At 39.7% G+C, this 25,423-nt stretch overlaps 1 protein-coding gene across 1 annotated transcript; it reads left to right on the top strand.

The window, feature by feature from the left end:
- The first annotated feature begins 12,947 nt into the window (after positions 1 to 12,947).
- LOC124630430 (endocuticle structural glycoprotein SgAbd-2-like) lies at positions 12,948 to 17,117 on the top strand. The gene is made up of 4 exons (XM_047164334.1): positions 12,948 to 13,022; positions 14,121 to 14,272; positions 15,788 to 15,942; positions 16,798 to 17,117. The coding sequence occupies exons 1-4, from the start codon at positions 13,014 to 13,016 to the stop codon at positions 16,950 to 16,952; spliced, it is 471 nt and encodes a 156-aa protein (XP_047020290.1). The 5' UTR covers positions 12,948 to 13,013; the 3' UTR covers positions 16,953 to 17,117.
- The last annotated feature ends 8,306 nt before the right edge of the window (positions 17,118 to 25,423 follow it).

Below are 25,423 nucleotides of genomic sequence, written 5' to 3' on the forward strand. Positions count from 1 at the left end.
TCAAAATAACGAGCTTTAATATTCAAATAGAAACATCACGTCATAAATAGTCATGTTACTTTAGCGTTAGCAAAAACAATAAAAGGCCATGACCAAAATAAATAAGAAAAATAAAAGAAACAATTGCAGACGGGTCAATTTATCAACGTTTTTGAAGGACGGGCGGTAACAATGCGGAACATCTCGGCATTTCGGCTGATAACCATCGGATACAGAGCAGGAATACTGGTCTGCCCTGTCTACAGAATAACTAAATTTTATTTTTGTTTAAAGTAACATAAAACCGTTTTAGTTGTTGCCTACATCCTTGATGTTCGTTCATATACCTATGTAATGTAATAAAACTTTTTTCAGCAACGAACCCTCGATAGCTAAACTCATAAACTGTTGTTCTATATTCAAATTCGAAAATTAGTATTTCTTCTGAAGACGAGCTCTCAAGTTTACGACAAAACGATGAATTACGTTTGTGACCTAACTGGGTGTTATGTAGCGTAGCGTGATGGTTTACATGGGTGTTATATCAAGCCTTGTAACCAAATTATGCAAATTTCCCACAATATACATATGTTTATGTAAGAAACCGTTGTTTTTCACGCCTATTTAATACCATCAAACAGTTTGGTAGAGTTAAAGATATGATTTTTATAAATATTAGACGTTATAAATGTCTATTAGTGATTGTTATCAGAAATGATTAATACGTATTATTTAATCTGCAAATATTTATTTCGTGACAAAGCTATTATTTTTATATATTCTTTTTGTCTATAGGAATTTCAAAGAATTTAGTGTGCGATTTGTGAGTAGGTTTAATAAGGAATCTGTGCTTATTTATGGTAGTGATACACTATGACCTCACAAAGAGCTACCAACATAATGAAGTTTTTATGTGGCAAAGATAACAAATGAGAAAGGAGTCCGTTTGTAAAATAATATCTATAATTACTTTTACAATGTTTATAACAAATAATTTATTAAGTAATTCATAAACATTTCCCCAAATGCCAAAATTATTATAGCAATGGCTTCAACAAACTAGCAACTTATATATTAATTACTCCGTAACATAAATAAAATGAAACGTCCTTTAACTTACGTCGTTCTAGACGCGAACATAAAGGTTACAGATTCATATTAATGTCTGGCAGTGGCACATTATAATTAAGGATAATCCAAAGTGTTTATCTAATTATATTGTATCATTTAATTATATGCTCAGACATTGTTACATTGTCAACGGGGAAGACATCTTAATGTTAACGGAATTTGTTAAAGCAATGTTTACTTACATCATGCAAGTCCAGTTGCATCAAAAATCTGGACATAATTTACGCTAAGTATAATTTTATTGTTGATACTCCCGCTTGATGTTTGGCTCAAACTTTGTGTTACTGCAATATATGACAATAAGTTCCCTGTATCTTTTTTGACATTATTAAAAACCTACTGTAAATCCCTGTTAATACAATATCCTTTTAGATTCTAGGATGTACCTTAAAACAATGCCAACATATTATGAAACAGTTTAAAATTTTACTTTTACGATAAGAGATTACGTTTCGCAAATCCGTAACGACATATTTCACGTACAACTTACTGATAAGTTCTATAATGCAATAGGTAAGTACTGCACAATTGGTAGCATTAACCTATCCTAAACGAGCAATATAATGAGCTGATTTCCTCAAACAATTTATTTACGCACGAGCAGATTAAACTGTTAAATCCATATCGGGAAAGAATTAAAGCTTTATTGTACAATTAAGTGCACAATTTTGTATGGGCTTTTGTATTTATGAATAACAATAGGCAAGTCTTTATTTACTAATGAATTATATGGAAGAAGAAAACATGCTGCGCCGACCCCAAATAAAATTGGGATAAGGGCAGGAGGATGATGGTATTATTTCGTTATTATCAACTTGAAAACTTGAAATTATTCACACTTGTAATAGTTTGTAAGTCGTGGTGTGAATCTGGACCCAAAGCTATATCGCACGTACAAGAATTGACACCGATGGATATCTTGATGAACTGAGAATCTTACCAATTACATTAAGTAGCATATAGTGGAACAAATATTACTTTAATAAGTACACACAATGCCTTACAGGTATGTACATAAGTAATTTAATAAGCATATTATTGACAATATAAATTAATTCTTAGAAGTTATGAATTATTCTGTTAATATTATGACAGGAACATTCCATCCTTACACATTAACAAGCAATAATAACAAATTGCAATGTAATTGGATTCCATTGTGGATGCAATGAGCTTTATGTTAGAAACGTTGCCTGGCCCTGGGGCTTGATCGTCTACTTAACTAAAGTTTACAGATGATCGGCAATTTGATGCCCCGCGAAATATGCTCACAAGATTACTTAAATAAATGGACACTTTCATGCAATATATTTTATTGTTTCACTTACGACCGTATCGAACTAAAAGTTCATCACTAGGTAGTGTCGAAATGTTTGAATTTGAACTTGCAAAATATGAAATGTTATGAGTACCTATACGCATATTACTGCCAGTAAAATTTAAGTAACACCTAAAGCTTCAACTTTTTGCTTTAATGCGCATTTGACTTAACAGAATAGAACTAAAATATTGTACGAAAATTTTGAAGTCCTACTAAGAGCCAAATAATAGATACTGAAAAAATCGTTAAGCTAACAAAGTAATCCAAACGTAGCTAGTTAACCTAAATATTCGCGTTGAATCAGTTAAAAGACTAAGTTTTACTTAAATTCCAACAATTGTACATCCAAGTGAGAGATTGTTAATCATACAAATGGTATTATTTCCAAACTTACATAGTAACTGAAACCTATAAAGATGCTAACCTTCCCACGCAAATTATGTAAATCAAATATATCACTTAGATGCTTGCAAGTAGACAGTTTTAATGAGTTAGCGAGTTATGGCTCTAATATATCTATCACGATCTGATATATCTGATATATCTATCACGATATAAGTATCTTGTTGAATAAAATGCTGATACACATATTTAATGGCAAAAAGCTAATAGGTATTCTTATTTAGTGAAGTGGGAAGTTTTACGTAGTTTATGCAAAACGTATTTAGGTAGTTTAGTTTGAGCAAAACTACAGAACGAACCTTTTTCACGCAGGTCTCTGTTGGGCGCCAGTAGCGAGGATTTATTCATAGCGATGGATATTAAAGATTATAAATGTAATACAATTGTTTATACGAAGCCTCTTCGTTAAGCATAGTTTGTGCGATGTTTACTTGACGTTTTAATTGATACCAAAGTGGCACGCCTGGTAATGTTTCTAAAGACTTGAATGAGTATAATATGTACTTATGTATGAAATGTTAATGTACCGTACTGGCGTGTTATAGTGTACATAAATGTTGGTCATAGTAAACATTTACGTGAACTTTATTAATTTATGCTATTGTGGTTAACGAAGCTACAAATAATTTACACTAACACACAATAAACAATGAAGAAGACAATGTACCAGTTTAGCTCATATTAAACTATTATGAAAAACAGGCCAAGTGAGAGTCGAAGTGCGCACGAAGGGATCCGTACCATTATTTATAAAACGGATAAAAAATCACGTTTATTGTATGGGAGCCCAAAATATTTATTTAATTCTAGTTTTCAGTATTGTTGTTATAGCGGCAACAAAAATACATCTTCTGTGAAAATTTCAGCTCTCTAACTATCACTGTTCATGAGATACAGCCTGGTGACGGACGGACGGACAGAGAAGCGAAAACAATAGGGTCCCGTTGTACCCTTTGGGTACGAAACTCTAAAAAGGGCTGTTACATAAACTAATTATGGTGTATGCTAATTGAATTAGAAGTGGATTACATTTGTAACAAAGTTGGTACAGTCGAGTGTAATAGTATGTCTACGTAATGACATTCAAAAGCAATTTCCTTGTGCAGGCCAACGCTCAGTTGTGTTACTTTACATAAAGTAACTTTGACCTGAGAATTTTTTCATCTTATTAGATGCATCAGATAAAAAAAAATATAGTATTTTATACACAAACTTTGCGCATTGAATGGTTTGCGTTACGTAAAAATCGGAAATCATTGTGATTATTCCACAAAATTACATTATTGTTTATTGGTAGGTACATGGTTTGATAATGACAAACCATTCCTTGGATACATACAATGAATACTCACTTAAACAATAATTTGAACTGCAATAATAAGTAATAATATTTACATAATTGAACATTCAAATAGGTATTGTACTTATCTATTAGTCAATTCGACTCATAGGCAAATTGAATCGTTCGCTTTTAGGATAACATTCATACAGTATAGAAATAATATTTATAATATTATGACAAATGGATACCCGAGTATATTCGTCAATTGTTTTTCATTCTTGAAAAACCTATATCCAAGAGTGCCAAAGAATTTCGATGTGCCAAAATTACCGCAACTATAAGTTCGGCCATTCAGAGAATGCGTTCCTGACACGTCGCGATTGAACTGACGACGTAATAACATTCATTGATTATTGATATAATAATGTTGTTTTAATGCTCCTCAATTGTTAAAACGGTAAACAACCAGCAAAAATATTTTTATCGTAACTGCAACGCCATTGCAAAGTTACGTCGTCAGTTCAATCGCGACGTGTCAGGAACGCATTCTCTGAATGGCCGAACTATAATGGTTGTCTCGCATACTCACAAGCCCCTTCATTTTACTGACATTATTATAATTATAGTAACTAACAAATTCGTTCAAGTTATGACATCTATCTATGATGGATGAGCCTACACAAGACAGAGTTGATACATTCATATTCAAGATGCTGCGATGATAACCGCACCGGGGAGGTGTCGCTAATTATAGTTCGGCCATTCAGAGAATGCGTTCCTGACACGTCGCGATTGAACTGACGACGTAACTTTGCAATGGCGTTGCAGTTACGATAAAAATATTTTTGCTGGTTGTTTACCGTTTTAACAATTGAGGAGCATTAAAACAACATTTGTCGCAAATCGAATTACCCCGCGCATTTCCGGACGCCGCCAAACTCGCGTTCCCGCTCGTTTCTTAGAATAGACGGAAGGGGCGGGACGTTCGTAGCTTACGCGAATGCGCGCCGACGCGCCACGAACGCGCAGCGACGGGCGCGCCGACATCTTGTTTTTTTTAGTCAGTAGACGCAGGAGCCGCGCGCGATAAGCATCGATCGCATGTATTGCTAGATCCGCCGCGCGTGCCCTCACAAAGGTTCCTCTACGAAAGATGGCGTCCCAACTTTAGGGCCTTATACCTACTATAGTTGGTGTTAAGTATAAACAATTGGTGTAATTATTGTTCGTGTACGTGTTTGAGTACCATAGTGTCCGTTTAAAATGCCGCGAACGCGCCAACGGCAATCACTCAATGGCTCGCACGCCGAAGACCTCAACGACAGCGTCACCATGTCTCGCGACAACTTTACCGCACTGCTGACGACTATCCAGCAGTCCAACGCGGATATGTGCGAGCGCATGCTGCAACGCCTGTCCGCGACGGCGTCCACCCCGACCGCATCACCGGCACCAACGCCGAGCGCGGCAGAGAGGACCGGCAACTTCGCTCGATGCACGTCGAGATTCTCCGGATCGGCGAAGGAAAACGTGGAAACGTTCATCGACGCCATTGAGGCATATAAAGAGTGCACCAATATTTATGACGATGTGGCCATAAAAGGCATGTCCATGCTGCTGACAGACGACGCAGCGACCTGGTGGCAGAGCATTCGTTCCGAAGTTTCGTCGTGGAATGACGTAATAAAATACCTACGCGACGCATACGGAGATCGCCGCCCCGAGTACAAAATATACCGAGAATTGTTTAGAATCGAACAGGCCGAGGATGTTCGAACAGACATTTTCATAGCGAAGAGCCGAGCGCTGTTATCGCGCCTACCATCGGGCGACCTATCATTGAAGGTGCAGCTCGATATGGTTTACGGCCTACTTCATCGCAAAATTCGAAAACGCTTACGTCGCGAAGAGTTTAATAATTTCTCTGAACTTCTGAATAAATCGAGAATTATCGAAGAAACTATCGCCGAGTCAACAAAGAGCGAAGCGCTCTACTCTGCACCGAAAAACACTGCGGCCAAACAGCCCGCAATGTACAGCAATGCACGCGCCGAGCCGCACGGAGCACCCGCAGCGCGACGCAACGACGGCGGCGGAGGCCCGCTTCAAGCGCCCGCGCGCCCTCTCCCCGCGCGCCCGCGCTCCCCTCGCGACGAGACAGCGCCGACGCCGCGCGAGCCGCGCGCGCCGCGCCCTCCGCCCGAGCGAGCGCCCGCCTCCACAACACGTCAGGAGCAGACGCATACGTCATCACCGGCGTCATCGAGACCTGCATCGCGGCCATTCTGCGTGTCCTGCAGAAGATTCGGACACCGAAAGGAACAGTGCCGTAAGTCAACAGGGTCAGCTGCTCAGACTAATAACAATCCGGTGTCGTGTTATCAGTGCGGTACACAAAATGTGACTCGTGAAAACTGTAAACAATGCAACAACGAACAAAGTTTTTATAGCATTGTCCCGCGATGTGTTTCTTATTCTAAATCAACGCATCAGTCGAATCATAATATAAGAAATAACAGTTACGTTGCAAATTGTATAGAGTCGACGTCGCATTCGAACATATTTTCTAATAATAATTGTGTTCAACAGAATAGCGGGTCATGTGATAGTCCGCGCATAAACGAGCAACCATCTAAACAAAAATTAGATTCGGGTTATTTACGTAAACAAAACAGTACGTGCTCAACTAATAACTTAAAACTAAATAAAGAGTTTGCGGACGTTCACTTGACCAGCAACGTGGTGAAATGTTACCACGAATATGTTACGAAGAATAATAGCAAGGATAACATGATTATTGATAACGCTCATTGTGAATTAGGGTGCAAGCGCCAATTATCTACCATTGTACCGAAAAACATTTTATGTTGCGATGACGCCGACGACGACTATTCTTCACATTATTTTAATATGTGTAATGACGCCCGCGATATAGAGGGGTGTAACCAATATGCTTGTAATTTGTTTAGTGATTCTTTTTGTTCTTGCAATTGTTTTAAGCATAAGTTAGATATTAAGGTGTGTAGTGACACAATATATTGTGATGAGAGCACGCGCGCCGGTGACGGTAACCATGATAAACTCGGGGTAGTTTCGCGACCTATTTTTAATATAAAAATATTAGGCGCGTCGGGAACCGCGTGAGTTGATACCGGTGCTAAAAATTGTATTGCGGGCCACACGCTGCACATCCTCCTACGTCGCAAGGGTCATCCGCTTCAACCGGCGCGAAGACGTATCAAACTCGCTGACGGACACGCGCGCGAGCTTGACGTCCTAATGACGACTCTGGACGTGCACCTGGAGGGAAAGGTGGTTCAGGCACCCTTCCTCATCCTTCCGGATGCACGACAGAATGAGACATTACTGGGCATGGATTTCCTCTTGGCAGCTTCATTAATAATGGATTTTGCTAGGAAATGTTGGTGCTTTTCAGAGACTCGCCACGTGGAGTACCCAATGCAGTTCGAACCCTCCATCTTGCCACAGCTTTCCTGTTCCTCCGCGGATGTACTCCGGGAAGATGAAGGTACAGTATTAACCCAACCGGAACGGGACCTGCTGGAGCAGACCTTGGTGGACAATGGGGACATCTTCCAGCTAGGGGGAGAGCCTACCCCCTATGCTGAACATCGCATTGATACTGGTGAGCACCCTCCTATCTCGGTACCACCGTACCGATTGACCCCGGCCAAGAAGGAACTTATGCGTCAAGAAATCGAGAAGATGCTCAAGGACGAAATCATTGAAGAGTGTGAGTCTGCATGGTGTTCTCCTGCTCTTCTAGTTCCTAAGGCCAATGGCAGCATACGCTTCTGTGTAGATTACAGGCGCTTAAATGCTGTTACCAAAACCGACCATTATCCTATGCCGTTGATTGACGAACTATTACAATCAACGAAGAGGGATTGCTATATGAGTACCCTGGACCTTAGGTCAGGTTACTGGCAGGTGAGTGTGAATGAGCAAGATAGAGATAAGACCGCTTTCATCAGCCCACTGGGAACTTTTCGCTTTAAGCGTATGCCTTTCGGACTGAAGAACGCGCCATCGACGTTCCAGAGGCTGATCGATCGTCTGCGCTCATGCTCATCTCTAGCCAACGTCACCATCCTGGCCTATTTGGATGACCTCCTGATCATCTCCGAAGGTTTTCAGCAGCATCTAGAGGATCTCCGGTCTGTCTTCAGTCGCCTTCGAGAATTCAAGTTACGGGTGAATCGAGATAAATGCGTATTCGCCAGGGGGAGTGTCCAGTACTTGGGCCATGTTATTACCCAACAGGGAATCTCACCTGACCCTGACAAGGTCAAGGTCGTTCTGGATATGCATGAACCCAACAACTTGAAGCATCTACGAACCTTCTTGCAGACCTGCTCGTGGTTCCGCAAATTCATCCCGAATTTCTCGGCCGTGGCCGAACCTCTGACTAGATTAACTAGGAAAAGTCAGACTTGGACCTGGGGTACAACGCAGTCCTCTGCTTTTCACGACCTGAAGCGACTTTTGACTTCAGCTCCAGTGTTAGTTCAGGCAGATTTCAATCGCCCTTTTATCCTCCGCACCGATGCTAGCAATTATGCGCTAGGAGCCGTCTTGCTCCAGGGGGAGGATAAGGAAGAAAGACCCATCGAATACGCCAGCCGTCTTTTGACCGCCGCTGAGCGAAATTATTCGACCACTGAGCGAGAGGCTCTAGCCGTCGTATGGGCTGTAGAGCGATTTCGGTGCTACTTAGACGGACATCCCGTAATTATAGGTAGCGATCACCAACCCCTCCGTTGGCTTATGACGCTCAAATCCCCTACAGGACGCTTAGTAAGGTGGGCTCTTAAACTTCAGTCATTCGATATTCAGTATCAGTACACCCCGGGAAAGGCGAATGTAGTGGCAGACACACTGAGTAGGCCTATATGTTCACCAGAAACCCGCGACTCTTGCGGTATCTGCACAGTGATTGTCGACATACCCGCTAGGAGCCCCGAAGAATTAAGGCGGGAACAGCTTGCCGACCCGGAGATTCAGAAGATCCTCATCGATATGGAAAGTACCGACGAAGTAGCGTCACGGAGATGGACAGAACGCGGATACCTGTTATCCCTAGGAGTACTTTACCGATACAACCCTGATTCGGATAGTGAGTCTCCTCAGCTCGTCATTCCTCTCTCCCTTCGTCCTGAGATCCTCAAGGAGTGCCATGATTCCCCCCTAGCGGGACATTCTGGGATCGATCGCACTTACCTCAAGATCGCTCAGTCTTTCTATTTCCCTGGGATGCGGAGGATCGTTACAGATTATGTGAAGGCTTGTGTAGATTGTCAGCGATACAAGGCTACCAATAACAAGCCCCCCGGACTGCTCCAAACGCCAGTGTTACAGCAACGCAATGAGGTCTTAGCTGTTGACCTTTTCGGTCCCCTACCTGAAGGTGAAAACGGTGAGAGATGGATTCTTCTGGTTGAAGACACCGCTACCAGGTGGGTAGAACTTTTTGCCCTGCAGGAGGCGACTGCTGAAGCTTGCGCACGAGTGCTAACCGAAGAATACTTCCTTCGGTATGGTTTACCCCGCAGGGTAACGTCCGATAACGGCGTACAATTTGTTGGGGCAGTCATGCAACAATGTATGTTTATCTTAGGGGTAAAACAAAATTTTGTACCACTTTACCATCCAGAGGCAAACCCCGCTGAACGGAAAAACCGCGATTTAAAGATGCAGCTCGCCCAACTCGTGGAGAATGACCATGGTTCTTGGCCAGCGAAACTACCGGTGATCCGTTTTGCCCTGAATAGCGCCGTTTGTAGAACCACCGGTGCTACTCCCGCATTTCTGATGTTTGCCAGAGAGATGAGATCCCCCACCGAAGCCCGTCATGATTTGAGAGCCATACTCGATAAAGAGAACTTCCTTCCTCAGATCACTCCCTACTTAAGGAGCTTTATTTCTAACCTGGCTGCGGTTCGAGAGCGAGTTGAAGGACAACAAGATCAATCCAAGAGGTGTGCTGATCAATCACGTAGACCTAGTCCCGATTATAAGGTAGGGGACAAAGTATTAGTCCGGACCCATGCCCTGAGTCAAGGAAGTAAAGGTCTGACTGCGAAATTCTTCCCCAAACGGGACGGACCCTACGTGATCACCAAAAGGGTTAGCCCGACTACCTTTATTATCTCGCCAATAGAAAATCCGGCCGACAGTCTAGGTAAATATCATACACAAGATTTAACACCGTTCGTGGACACTGGTACAGGTAAAGCCGTACCACCCAATCCTGTTCGACCCAAACGACGTCGCGGACGTCCGAAACGCTCGGGCAATGAGCTAGTCCAGGAGCGAGGACGCTCTCCAGAACTAGAGGGGGAGTATGTCGCAAATCGAATTACCCCGCGCATTTCCGGACGCCGCCAAACTCGCGTTCCCGCTCGTTTCTTAGAATAGACGGAAGGGGCGGGACGTTCGTAGCTTACGCGAATGCGCGCCGACGCGCCACGAACGCGCAGCGACGGGCGCGCCGACATCTTGTTTTTTTTAGTCAGTAGACGCAGGAGCCGCGCGCGATAAGCATCGATCGCATGTATTGCTAGATCCGCCGCGCGTGCCCTCACAAAGGTTCCTCTACGAAACATTATTATATCAATAATCAATGAATGTTATTACGTCGTCAGTTCAATCGCGACGTGTCAGGAACGCATTCTCTGAATGGCCGAACTATAGTAGATAAAACTATATATGTATATTAATAACAAATATAAAATAAAAGTCAATTAAAGCTTGATTGATTAACTATATTGCATAGCTTTTATTTTTTTACTGTAGGTATGTGTGTGTGTTTTAGATATTACTTTTTCATTTTGAATTATCGTTACTTTTTATTAGGATCTCATAGTAAACAAAAAAGGGATAATAGTAGACACCGCAGCATTTTTTCTGTGTCTAAAGAAGCTAGCTAATAACTAGGACTATATTTTTTGGACCAAAACCGGTTACATTAGACTTTACCACGAACTCGCTATTTCTAGTTCACCAGTGTGCGCTTTAACCGCAGGGCTATTATCAATTATTATACGTAATTTCTGATTGCATGTATTGTCTGTGCAAACACATGACCTATCTGAACCTCACACGTCCAATGATGATAAATAAAAAAAAATAAATCAGGAAGAATAAAAAACACCAATATTATTTTGGTCAATTTAATTTTCGATGAGTCCGTTTCCACTGCAATTATCTAACGTTAATAATGCATAGGTTTACAAATGGTGCATAAAAAACGTATTAAGTTTTGTTACATATTTAACCTTGTAACATCAATCTACAACTATGTTGAACAACGATGGAAGGCCTAGCTTTATTTATGATTATAGCATAAAAATAAAATACCGGATTGTATCAATCTGCTTTCGAAATATGCTTTTAGAAGAATTTCGAAGGAAAGAAGTCTATGTTCCCCAAAGCGCTGGCCGATTACGTTAATGCCTAGTTTGATGATATTTCCTATATAATTTGGGCAGTTTCATGATATTTCCTCACCAAAGTACACAGTAAACCTATTTTCAGTAGGTACCTACTTAATGCTTTCTATTCGGCACAAGTTGTTTGAGCTGAACATTTATTTATGAAAACTCAGTAATATATATGAATCCTTTTCTATGCTCCTGTATTTAGCAGTAGCATCATTTCGTTATACTTCTTTCCAGTCCAACTGTAGTTAGTTGTTTTAGTCATCTAGTAGCGCATATCCAAATTACATGGACTACTTTCTAAGTATATCTTAGACACCAATGACTGTTTCGAATGGCACGTTAAACAGTAGGTCCCAGCTGCCATTGAACATCCTTGGCAGTTCTTGCGGGTAGTCAGAAGCCAGTAAGTCTGACACCAGTCTAACCGAGGGGTATTGGGTTGCCCGAGTAACTGGGTTGAGGAGGTCAGATAGGCAGTCGCTTCTTCTAAAGCACTGGTACTCAGCTGAATCCAGTTAGACCGGAAGCCGACCCCAACATAGTTGGGAAATCGTCGGGTGTGATCCAGAATTTAGTTGCATTTTGAATAAAATCCTACGAGTTCCACATAATAATATGTTGAAGATGACAAATCGTGTTGGTCAGTGGTTTTTCCAGAATGCTGCCTGTCTATCTAGTTTGCGGTAGAAGATCTAACGCAACGTTTGTGATAAAACTAAACAAAAAATGCGTTTTATTTCTTTTTTCATACGAGAAATATGGTACAGCTAAATGCCACACCTTGTTAGGTGAATAATTTGTTAGGTCTGAGGAAGCTTAGCAAAAACTTATTTTATGTATATCCCAGTACGAAATGTTGCTTGTTCGTTGGCAGATATTCTGAGTACGCAAATTAAGAACATAACTTCTTCTCCTTGCTACAGAAGTAAACAGTAAAACCGCAATAAAAAAATTGTCGTACAGTGTCAAAGACGAGTTACGACTTAGTAAGCTAAAAAAGTCATTTACTTTTCAAATAAGCTGTTTGTAGGAAATCATTACCTCTAGAAAATTATTAGAAATCATTAGTACAATTTACAGCGTCGATAATAACATTTAGCGATATCGTAAACTGAAAAGCAATATTCGCAGGTGTATGAACCATTTAATACGGACATGTCATTGTGTTAAGAAAAACAATTGCAATATATCGATAAAACAGTAAAGTTATAGTATAATAAAGGACGTTGTATGTCAGGGCGGGCGGCTACGAGCGCTTTGAAGTGTCCGCACGGAGAATCGCTGCGCCCGCGCCGTCGTACTCCAATTTCACGAGGTGCGCAGACGCTGGCTCGTATAAAAGCCGCAGCGGCCGATCTCAATAATCATTCCAGCCTCACACATCCACCGCAGATCATCACCTGCACATCCACCCACATATTATAAAAACAAAAAAATGAAATCGGTAAGTGGTCTCACTGTAAATATTATATTACGGGTCATTCGATCAATTAAACCTCGGAAAGGCAAATATAAACTTTAATCACGTCAATTACTCTAATAAAAAACATCGATATCAATCTTTAAAAAAACTGATTTAATTAATTATAATATTCTTTACATTGTGATACCAGATATCAGTTGCGAAAAAAACTCAAATCCAGTCATTAATTAATTAACAATAGATGATTTCAGTTTATTCCATTTGTCAACAATAGTAGCATTGTTTTACAGCTTTGTACATAATGTGCAAAAGATTTTGTGTTTCCCGACAATGTCTCATTCCCGTAGCTTGTCATTATTTGAACAATGCTCGGTGATATGATACACCGTTTGTATGATAATACCCGACATACATCAGCTATTTATCTTGATTCACATTTCCCACAAGAAATTGATGTTTGACGAATATGAGAACGGTTTTGTCTTTGTACTAAAACAGAGTTTAATTCGCGTCTCAGTTTTTACCCTATTTGGATGCAAAAAATAGCATAACTAAAATTTAATAAATACCTAAAATTAACAGTTATCTCAGGGAAGTAACTGTAATTCTCTTAATGTAAAGCTCATTATTTCGAATGTCACTTTTTGCCGCTTCAGTTTTCTATGTTATCTTTTATTTTCTCAACGACAAATTTTATAACCTTATAAAAAAACAACTTTTGTTAATTTAAATAGTAGCATAAACACTAAAAGATATTTAACTAAATCCATGGATTCCACTTGCACAATAATATTAAAACAAAAACGTGAGATTTGGATAAAAAATGCTAATGCCACATGTAACAGCCATCTATCACCTTTGATTTGTGATTTAGATTCGTTTAAAGCGTCCCATCAAGGTTATAGAAACACTTTCGATGAAAATAGTAATCAATTACGAAACCCATCAAATGTAGTGTTTCAAATTCCGATATAAAAATGTAAATGATCCGTTCTGTTGTAACGACCGATCTTTGCGATCAATTTTGTAAGAGATCATCTCATGAACTTTGAAGATGATGGCTTTTGAAAGGTGAATTCCAGACAATGGGATCCTAAAACATTTATGTTTTTTCCGCAGTTCGTAGTTCTATCAGTCCTCGTGGCAGCTGCGTGCGCTGCCCCTCAATACCAGCAACAGTACCAGCAACAACAGCAGTACTCTCAAGGCCAAATCATTCCCATCCTCAAGCAAACGCAAGAGGTCAACTTTGATGGCTCCTACCAGTACAGGTACGTTTACCTTATTCACGAGAAACAATAAATTGTGAACAACGAACATCTGTTATGTTCCATTCTTTAAGACAAAGTTTCATTGTATGAAATCGCATGATCTTCAGTGAGAAAATAAAAATGCATATTTTCTGAGATGTCATCTAGATTTATGGTAACCATAAAGTTTGACATAACGCCTAGCATAATAAATTTCAAGCTTGGCCTTCACTTCACTCCAGAGCTTTATAAGGATATTCGTCAAAAGCGCATCAGCCAAAAATAAAAGGCATACTCTGAGCACGTCTATGTGACATATACAAGATGCGATAAGCTCTTTATTAACCAAATAAAGATTAAATTTAAATATAGGTTAATATAACAGTTAAGTAATTATTGGATTTCAAAAGGTCAATCACAGCCATTTCATTACAAGCCTATAATCCATATTGTTTAAAATTTGCATACTGATGAGACCTAAGATATGAATCCATATCTGTCAAAGTATTGAGAAATAGGCTCTGATGAGATCATATATGGGCATTCCTTCAGTGTCGAGTGTATTAAATGCTTAATTTGTGGGAGGCATCTTGCAAGCGGAGCCAAGCCCTGATTACGCAACAAATTGGCTCAGGTGTTATAGTGCATGAATATGTTGATATTTTCTGATTCATCTGCATGCTATTACAAGATTTTATTAGTGATACAATATGTCAGGCCTTCTAATAATTTTGACTTTATCCTTAATGGATTTTTAACATCATATTTGTTGTAAATTAAAATTCTTGCACGAAGCACGAACTGAAAATCAGCTTTTAATTTTTTGAAACTGAAGATGTTTCAATGCAATATTAATTAACAAGCTTTCAAATTACATCATATTTGCAATCGTTGTCTAGTTTTCGCAAATGTCAGGTTCAAGTAAATGTTCAACAGCTTACATACAATAGAAGAATTTTGTAACAAATAACCATACGCGGTATGCTAACGAAAGATTCCCAAGAGCAATGGATTGACAGTGCGTCATGATTGCACGACCTGAAAACGTTTTGGTGAAACATATCATTAGATTTGATCTTTCGAACGTGTGGCAGCGCCCTCTGGGTGATTTTTGTTTGTTATAACTCAAGCGACTTCAGAAACATTTAGCAAGAATAACCGCAAAGCCTCAAATGATGAAACTTTGATGGCAAATTACTTGGAAATTGTAGTTAATTAGAGTTGTATTGATAACTTTACGTCCTTTTGACAATTTAATGATGATATGTGTTGACATTTTGACACACTCCTACAGTTAACCTTTTCCAAACATTCTACTTTCAACTACGACATGAAAATTATAATATATAACACTTGAATGTTGCATCAGGATTAATAGTGTTGTATCCGCGTATTGTTTAACAAACTTGCAATTAATCTACGTAAATGCAGTTGTCAGTCAAAGAGGCTCATTGACTATAAACATTTCACCTTTCCTCATTACCTCAGTTATTTCAAAGTGTTGGTGTCGTCATTATTTGTATTTTTTACTTTCAGCTACGAGACTGGCAATGGAATCGCTGCTCAGGAACAGGGATACTTGAAGAACGCCGGAGTTAAGGACGCCGAGGCTCAGGTTGCCCAGGGCTCCTTCACCTACACATCACCCGAGGGCATCCCAATCTCTCTGTCTTACACCGCTGACGAGAACGGTAATGAATTTGTATTACACCTTCTTTTGTTAAGCAACTACTCATATGAACCACGAACTTAATTACATAAAGAATTATTTTTTTCAAAGGTAAATAGAATGGCTAGCTAGATCTTGCAATCAATGATAACGGTCAAAGTTCTATTACAAAAGTTATCAAATATCAGTGAGAACTTTTGAAAACCTATTGCGGTTTGACTGAGTGACTGTCTTTTGTAGTCGTTTAATTGGTTAGAGTAATCGAGAGATTTATGGTAGAAAACCGCAGGTGGCACCCATCTTAGTGTACCTACTGCTTATTTTGGGACAAAAACTGATGTAATTTATTCAACAAAAGATTTAGCACATTGTTATGACGATAGCATATCTGGGTAATTACAGCGCCGCGTTTTCAAAATTAGTAATACAAAAGTTTCGTCACTACTTATAAACCCATTGACCGAAATTTGAGTTCTCAGTGCTCAAAGCTAGAGCATTAATAGTCTGTTTAATTAACAATGATGTAATTAAAAAAAACTGTGCTCAAAATCTCACAAGAAACAAGATAAATATTACCTACACTGTACTTGTATTTAATTTAAGATTAAGTGATTATTCATTAAGATAAAAAGGGTAAATTACATATTGGTATAAATTCTGCAACTTACAAATTAGTTACGGTATCATTCGTAAATGCGCGTAATGCAAATTGCGGCACGCAAACACATGTTATGGGTTATTAAGTGTAAGAGCCGAGTATTACGATGAATAACGGGTTTCATTCAACACCTATTACTTGTATAGTTGAATCAACGTTCTACCCATTCAAGAAGTAAGACCACTTGAGCAATTGTATTGACCGATAATTTCTTTGCAGGATTCCAGCCCCAGGGCGCTCACCTCCCCACCCCTCCCCCAATCCCAGAGGCCATCCTCCGCGCTCTCCAGTACATCGAATCCCAGCCCAAGCAGCCCCAGCAGAACTACCAGCAACAGCAGGTGTACCAACAGCAGCAACCCTTCCGCGGTTAAGTGAACCAACATCACCACTCGAACGATACTCATCGCACGACTGTACCTATTCACCATGTAGTTAAGATGTACGCCTAGAATAAGTATCTATAACGATTGTTACTGTGATTTATTATATTTTATAAGAATGAATAAGACCGATTAAGTAAAAAGTACATTTTATAAGTTGATTGTTTTATTCTATTACTATTCCTTACGTAAAGAAGTCGCTATTCCTAACTGCTATATTAGTAGGTAAGAATAACTAAAGAAGAAGAAAATCATAACAGTGAACATTCATTAAACAGTAGAGTTCTTAATCAAATTCGTTCGTATTTGAAATGACTTTATATACTTGCAATCAAAGTTAACAAGTAAAGTTAAGACAAAGTCAATAAGTAACACAATAACAGGACATTTATAGAATTACAAAAAAAAAACTTAAACTACGCCTAAGTTAATAAATTCTATCTTTATGCTTAATGCACAGTTCATAGGTCATTCCAAACATTTATCATATTCCTTAACTGCAAAGTTGAAGAACCCAATGCATTTCATTAGTATGCATCTAACTCCGATCAAATGCACTTATATGGACTAAATTAGTGTAATTCAGAATCAGTCTCTAGCAATCTTGCCACCCTGCTTATTTCATAGATGATATTTAGAAATGGCAACACTTTGCTTCTCATCATTGCATACTTGCATAAGTACAGATCAGTACTTACCTCCTCTTTTCCCATTTATAAAATTAAGAATTACAAGAGATTACAAGAAAACAACCAGTAGCTCTTATGAAAATATTTCATAAATCTTCATAATGTCTTCTTAAATTCTTTTTCACAGATTTTGTGTACATACAAACGATAATGTTGATGATAATGAAACGACTTTCTTTTCTATTCGAATTCGAAAATACGTTAACAAGAAGCATCTTTATTAAAAGTATGTTAAAAACCTGCTTCTCACTTGACTTAACAAAAGACATAATCCAATTCTACAGAGGATTGATATACATACTTGGTCAACAATATAACTTCCAGTACTCGCGATAACTCACACAAGCAATCAATGTAACATGTTTGTAAACCGTTGTTGTCATTTATCACCGCAACAAATAAATCATACTCTCTACATAATCTCCGGCCTATACGCAGTTGACCAATGAATTATATGAGTTTATTTTAGTCTGTGACAGGCTTTTAATATACTTCTAGTTACGTAATTCTTAGTTTGAGCAAGAAATCTTATCATGTCTTCTAAACCGGACCCTGGGCCATCAAAAAGTAAGGCTGGGCGTTTCATTTAATGTGATTATGAACGACACACCCGATATATGCTAAAGTATTTTTTTAAAAAGCACAGATTTTAAGTGTTATTTGTTTATCCAAAAGTAATGACTAAAATATGGTAAACACTATGGTTTTTCGTAGTCCGGCTTAACTTATAGCTGAGTAATTATTTCATCTTGTTTCATGATACAATGTTGTTATTGCATAAGGTTGGAATCTTATCAACCGATGATCCTTTCTCACGAAAGTTCACTACTTTTACAGCTCTTTGTACAAATATTCCACATTTCAGTGCAGCACAGTTACTTACCTAAGCTTGGGTAACTTATTGCTATTGTACTGTAAACTGATGTTTTAAGAGAATTACTTAAAGGTTACAAGATTGGTATCTCGTAAGTAGCGTTGTTTGAATAATCGTTGACCTTATTAACATCAAATTTAGACAGGATAACTTATCTGCGTCATTTGAAATACATAATTATATGGTTATTTATTTTATTAAAGTATTACTTAAATGCAAACGAAGCTGTTATTTTACTTATGACAAGTAATAAGGCGGATAAAGTAACGTTGCGACATCATTTAGCAATATCACAAGGATCGGCTTCAAAATATATATTTTTAAATAATTATAAGAGTAGTCCTACGGCTTCTACTGATGGGTCAAGTGCTAATATAATTTAAATCATATATCAGTAATATTTATGAAATAGGCAGACTTAGGACTTGTGTGGCATTACCCAGGATAATTCAAGTCATTTACGCAGTTTACAAATAAAAATAATAAAAGGCACAATAAAGATCCAAGTTATTTATTAATAAAATTAAAACTTCATAACCATCGTCCCCTATCGTTGGCGACTAGGAGCGTGTCCGAGAGCTAAAGTGGTATGCTCATAATATTTATTTACTTTACTCCTACAAGTTAACAATATTTGTGTAAAATTTTTTATAAACTCCACGGCGAGCTGGACAGCTCCGAGCTGGTGTTTACTGGCCGGCGAGGCCTGTGCCGAGATGCCGCTGCCGGTACGCGGTGCGGCGGCGCGGCCCCTGACAGCGCCAAAGCGACGCCGTCAATTTGACTTTTTTGTGTGTTTTTGGATTTATTTTTCTTGTAATATTAGTGTTTTTAGTGTTTTTAGCCTATAAGTGTTAATAAATCGAGCCGCAGCACACGGATGCGCAGCGGGAATGATATGGATTATAGTGCGTGTCAATCTTCTGGATCACTGGATGCCCTAGAGAGATGCCCCCTGTGCCCCCAAGCTCGTTTCTTCAGAGGTAAGCGAGGCTTGAGCGTGCACATTGGGAAGATCCACAAATCCCAATGTGCAGGCTCTGCTAATGCGACAACTACAAACCCGACACCAACCACCGATCCTTTCTGGCAAAAATTATCTAAATTAAAAAACTCAACTCCGGTATTAAAGCGGGTTCCCCGTGGAGCCAGGCCTCTGGTTGCTCAACACTTGGCAGGTTGTGTTGGCCTGGCTGCACGGGAGAACTCGCAACGTGCTTGGGAGCAATTGCTCACCTTCCCATATAGAGTTTTACACGTTCAGAAAAATTTGGCAAACAAAAAGTCCTTGACAAAACAAATTAAAGACAACTGCGTAAGTTTAGGCCATGAAGATTTCGATACCAAATTACCGACCCAAAGAATTTCTAATATACCCCGCCTAGTGGAATCAAAGCTAGGCGAGGGTGACATTCGGGGGGCTGCTAGAATTCTCTTTAGCAGTGATGTGGTGGCTCCGTGTTCTCCAGACACGCTCTCTGCTCTGGAGAGTAAACACCCAGCCCCAGCAGATGGCCTCTCTTTTCCCGACCCTCCTGATTCAGACGCACATACCCTCACAATTTCAGGTCGACACCTGGTCACAGCCATAGGCTCCTTCAGGAGCGGCTCCGCAGGCGGCCTCGATGGCTTGAGTCCGCAACACCTGAAGGATCTCACCTGCCCAAGCGCCGGGGAAGCAGGTGAGTCGCTCTTAAAGGAGCTTACGGCCCTGACCAACCTTATGCTCTCCGGCAAGGTGGACGAAACCGTCATAGACGTTTTGTATGGAGCAAACCTCTGTGCTTTGCGCAAGAAGGATGGCGGTATTCGTCCAATTGCCGTGGGGACCACTTATCGTCGTATGGCAGCCAAAATCTGCTGTAAATTTTATAGTGAGGACGTTTCGAACAAATTTCAGCCCCTGCAGCTAGGTTATGGCTCGAAAGGGGGCTGCGAGGCTGCCGTACACGCCCTGTCGACCTACCTAAATTATGGGAACGGAGATGTCATCTTGAAGGTTGACATTAAGAACGCATTCAACTCGGTGAACAGGGACACCTTGCTGGCAGAAGCCAAAAAAGAAATACCCCAAATTTTTAGTTTCCTCTGGCAGTGCTATAGACATCCAACCAAATTACTTTATCGGGACAACCTATTAGAATCCGCTGTTGGCTGTCAACAAGGTGATCCTCTCGGGCCTGTGATTTTTAGTTTGGCAATTAACCCAATAATTCGGCAGCTAAATTCTGAATTTAACGTCTGGTATCTCGACGATGGGACCCTGGGAGGCAACAGAGATACCGTACTTAATGATTTCATTTTCCTAAGAGACAAACTCCATAACATTGGCCTTGACCTAAACATTTCCAAATGCGAACTCTTTATATCTGACACAACCGACAGACAGACGACACTTCAAAATTTTAACGCAGTAGCCGATGGCATAAAAATAATAGACAAAAGTTCTCTTTGCCTTCTGGGGTCACCAGTACTGGAAGAGTCATTTTCGGATTTTATTGAGAACAAAATTCAAAATTTCAATGATATTTCGGAAAGGTTATTCAAAATTAATATACATTCAGCCATCACCATCCTACGATACTGCTGCTTTGGCCCCAAATTAACCTACATCTTGCGTGCTTCTCATTTATGGAAGCACATCAACCTTTTGGATCAAATTGATAAAATAATTCGACATACACTTTCATCAATTTTAAATGTGGCCTTGGACGACAAAGCTTGGTCTCAAGCTACACTTCCCATCCGTATGGGAGGGCTTGGCGTCCGCAAAATTTCCAGTATTAGTTTACCGGCATTTATTTCCTCCGTTCATGGCACTGACAAATTGATTAGGAAAATACTACCTATTACACTGATCAATTTTGAGGTGCCATGCCTGGCGGAGGCTATTAATGCTTGGAAAGTCACATGCCCGAATACCGATCTACCCGCCAACCCATCCTCCCAGAGACAGTGGGATGAGCCGCTCTGCAGAGTAATACGGAAAAATCTCATTGATACGTCAATTACTTCTGCGGAGCGAGCACGCCTACTGGCTGTGGGTGAATGGGAGTCAGGTCTTTGGCTTCACGCATTTCCGTCGGCAAACATAGGCACCATGTTTGACGACACCACTTTCAGACTCGCTGTCTGCCTGCGTCTGGGTGCTTCGTGCTGCACTCCTCACCGCTGCCACTGCGGGGAAGCTGTCAACAGCCTCGGTCACCACGGCCTGTCGTGCAGTCGGAGTGCGGGCCGCATACCACGACATGCGAATATCAACGACGTGATTCGTCGGGCTCTTGTTGCCGTCGGCGTGCCAGCCGTACTTGAACCAAATGGTTTGGCACGCGACGATGGCAAGAGACCAGACGGCATGTCGCTATTTCCGTGGAAGATGGGTAGGACTTTAGTGTGGGACGCGACCTGCGTCGACACTCTTGCGCCATCCCATCTTCCTAGAACTGCGTGTTGTGTTGGCTCCGCCGCCTCACAAGCAGAGGACCTCAAACGGCGCAAATATAGTAGCCTTATCGGAAATTACATGTTTGAGCCGTTTGGGGTTGAAACTCTCGGGCCGTGGGGTCCGAGTGCTCACGCGCTTGCGAAGGAAATTTCTAAGCGCCTTGTTGACACTTCTCGTGACCCAAGGGCTGGCTTTTATTTCGCACAGAGGTTGAGCATTGCCATCCAACGTGGCAATGCTGCCAGCCTTCTGGGTACATTACCCAGTGACAGCGATGAGGAGCAATTTTTTGATGCAATGTATTAGTTTTAAGTTGTATATATAAGTTTATTTTTAATTTATAAAATTAATTTATGTATATTGTATATACAAACCCTCATCAACACAAGATCACAATGGGAATAAAAGTCCACATTATAAAAATAAACATATTGATTTACAAGATACTTAAGTAAAAGCTTTGCTGTTAGTTGTTAAGCAGTTCCATATAGTATCTATATGTAGTATTTCCATAATTCATAACTTAAAATTGGCCCTAAACTAGAGAAACCTGTACCAGGGTCCCCAACATTCATAGATTGAAGCGCTTTGAGTATTGGTTGCCACAATCATCATACAGAGCCATCTATGAGAAGTCTTAAGCACTCGCTACTCATTCAGGGTCACATTTGTAAAGATGTAGCTTTTATAAATCGATGAACAAAGAGAATGTACGCTATGGATCGGTCAAGTTTATGCTATTGCATGAGGATTCCGGTAGATGGTATTAAATTCATATTGTGTGTCTTGTCTTTTCAATTCACTGAATATAATCTATTGTAAATACGCGTATCATGATAAATTAAATCCTGTCAATCAGCTCTTAGTAGGTATTGCTGGCTGTGCTTGCTGGTCCGATTTGAAAAATTCTTTCAGTGCTGGACAGTCCAAAATTAAAAACCTATTGGGTAAAATGCTTTCAGCTGAATATCTTGTGAAATATGCCTTTTATTTGAAATGTTTAGTCCCCTTCATTTGCGTGTAACCAGAGTAGAGCAAGTATCATACTAATAAAGTAATTTTATAATATCAAAAGTCATATCTGGGGCTCATTACCCAAATGTGTTTGCAATCACGAAAGCGCACGCAACTGCTCTTCTTCGCCTTAATAGAACAAATGCAATAACATAATAACCTTTCTCAATATCTACATAATGACAACTCACAGTGCAAATAGCTCAGATTTGAAAATCATATGCGGACAGGATAATTATCGTAGACCATAATTGATACCCTTTACAGAATGAGGCGTATGTGCAATACTGGTATGTAATCCAATCATGGGACGTATTCATGCTGGGCCAGTTACCTTTGGTCCGACGTCCCATCTGTCAAATTACATAAGTATTGAAATCTTCACCTCACTAAGGCCGACAATGCGAGACACGGTTTCACCATCATTATGTGACACATCATAAATCAATTGTTGGACATCACGCTTAACAATGACATCTGAACTTTATGTCGTTATGTAATTATTTGTCTCAGTAGTCATTATTGACGCGCCTATCATTTGTAACGCGCCTATTATTATGTTTTTCTTTAGGTTTTGTTAGGTTAGTATCAATTTTAATTTATTAAACATGTATAGATTGATAGGTTAAATGTAAGCAATTATAGGTGTGTCTTGCAGTATATACATTACATTACAAGGGTTTATTTACAATAATGTCCGTTCAATAGCTTCGTGATATTATTTTCCTGTAAGGACAATGCTAATCTTTGTATGGAAGTTGGGCTCAAGTGTTGCCCACAGTAACTGCATAGTGTATTATGTTCCATAGGCTTATATTAGGTCCCAGACCAAAGCATTTCGAAATCTATCCCGGGAGTCCTGAGAAAAACTGGTTTGACTCTTATTCAATATTACATAAAAATAAGCTTACAAACTCTTAACTATTCCACTTTTATTACCTTAATTGAAATGAATTATATTCATTGACAAATACGAGGTATTGTACACGACTACTTTTTGTTAACCGACTTCCAAAAATGGAGGAGGTTCTTAATTCATTTGTATTCTTTTTACGTTTGTACGTGCATAACTCCGTCGTTTACCAATCGATTTCAACAATTATTTTATTGTTTGTAAGGGCTTACTTCCTCAATGGTTCATTTGTCATCCGGCCCAGGGTCTGGTGATGGAACCTCTAAAAAAATCGGGAGCGACTCTCGAAAAATTGTAGACACATATCGAGTAAAACCTTGTCATTCGGGTATATGTGTCAGACACCACAAAACTGTAAAGGTTAAGATCTGACCTGACAATGGAGACGACAGAGAGACGAGGGAACTCCTCAACGGTATCTACTAACTACCTCATGTTCGAGCTTATTTTATTCCTCTTGATAAGATTTTTCTAGAAGATAGCTTATTGCGCAGGCACCTTGTAGATTTAAACCGTAAATTCAAAAATATTGCGGTAATTGCCTTTTTTTTTCAGAAAATCATTGTCAGTTCTTATTAGAATCCAACGCTTTTAGAATTTATTTGAAAATCACAGTAAAAAAAACCCATTCCAACATTTTCCAGCACTGGATCCTGACAGCGAGATCCTAAGACTTATTTGGCAGAAAAGTCTTATCAGATTAATCTCTCGGGACCACTGGGACCGATTTCAAAAATATTTTGATTTCATGTTTAGAGTGAAGTAAAGAATCTATTTCAATCACTCCCACTACTGGGCAAATGGCACAGGCTTTGTGAAGCGATTGTTCATGTGGAATATAAGAACCGGTTTTTCACCCGGACCCCAGGGACCGATTTCAAAAATATTTTAATTTCATGTTAAAAGTGAAGTAAAGAATTTACTTTAACCACTCCCACTACTGGGCAAATGCCAAAGACTTTGTTAAGTGACTATCTAAGGAGAACATTTGAACCGGTTTTTCTCAGGACCCCTGGGACCGATTTTAAAAATATTTTAATTTCATGTTAAGAGTGAAGTAAGGAACCTATTTCAATCACTCCCACTACTGGGCAAATGACATAGGCGTTGTAAAGCGACAGTTCATGTGGAATATTAGAACCGGTTTTTCTCCGGACCCCAGGGACCGATTTCAAAAATATTTGGATTTCATGTTAAGAGTGTAGTAAAGAACCTATTTTGACCACTCCCACTACTGGGCAAATGCCAAAGACTTTTTTAAGTGAATATCTAAGGAGAACATTTGAACCGGTTTTTCTCGGGACCCCTGGGACCGATTTCAAAAATATTTTAATTTCGTGTTAAGAGTGAAGTAAAGAACCAATTCCAAACACTCCTACTACTGGGCAAATGGCTCAGGCCTTGTCAAGTGACTCTTCATGGAGAATATTTGAACTGGTTTTCCTCGGGACCCCAGGGAGCGATTTCAAAAATATTTGCATTACGTGTTCAGAGTGCACTAAGGAACCCTCTGGAACTACTCCC

This window comes from Helicoverpa zea, chromosome 5 (assembly GCF_022581195.2).
Source record: "Helicoverpa zea isolate HzStark_Cry1AcR chromosome 5, ilHelZeax1.1, whole genome shotgun sequence".
NCBI lineage: Eukaryota > Metazoa > Arthropoda > Insecta > Lepidoptera > Noctuidae > Helicoverpa > Helicoverpa zea.

Coding starts and splice junctions, on each gene's coding strand:
- LOC124630430 (XM_047164334.1), top strand. Junction 14,273..15,787: donor GATGGCTCCTACCAGTACAG/GTACGTTTACCT, acceptor TTTTACTTTCAG/CTACGAGACTGGCAATGGAA. Junction 15,943..16,797: donor TTACACCGCTGACGAGAACG/GTAATGAATTTG, acceptor ATTTCTTTGCAG/GATTCCAGCCCCAGGGCGCT.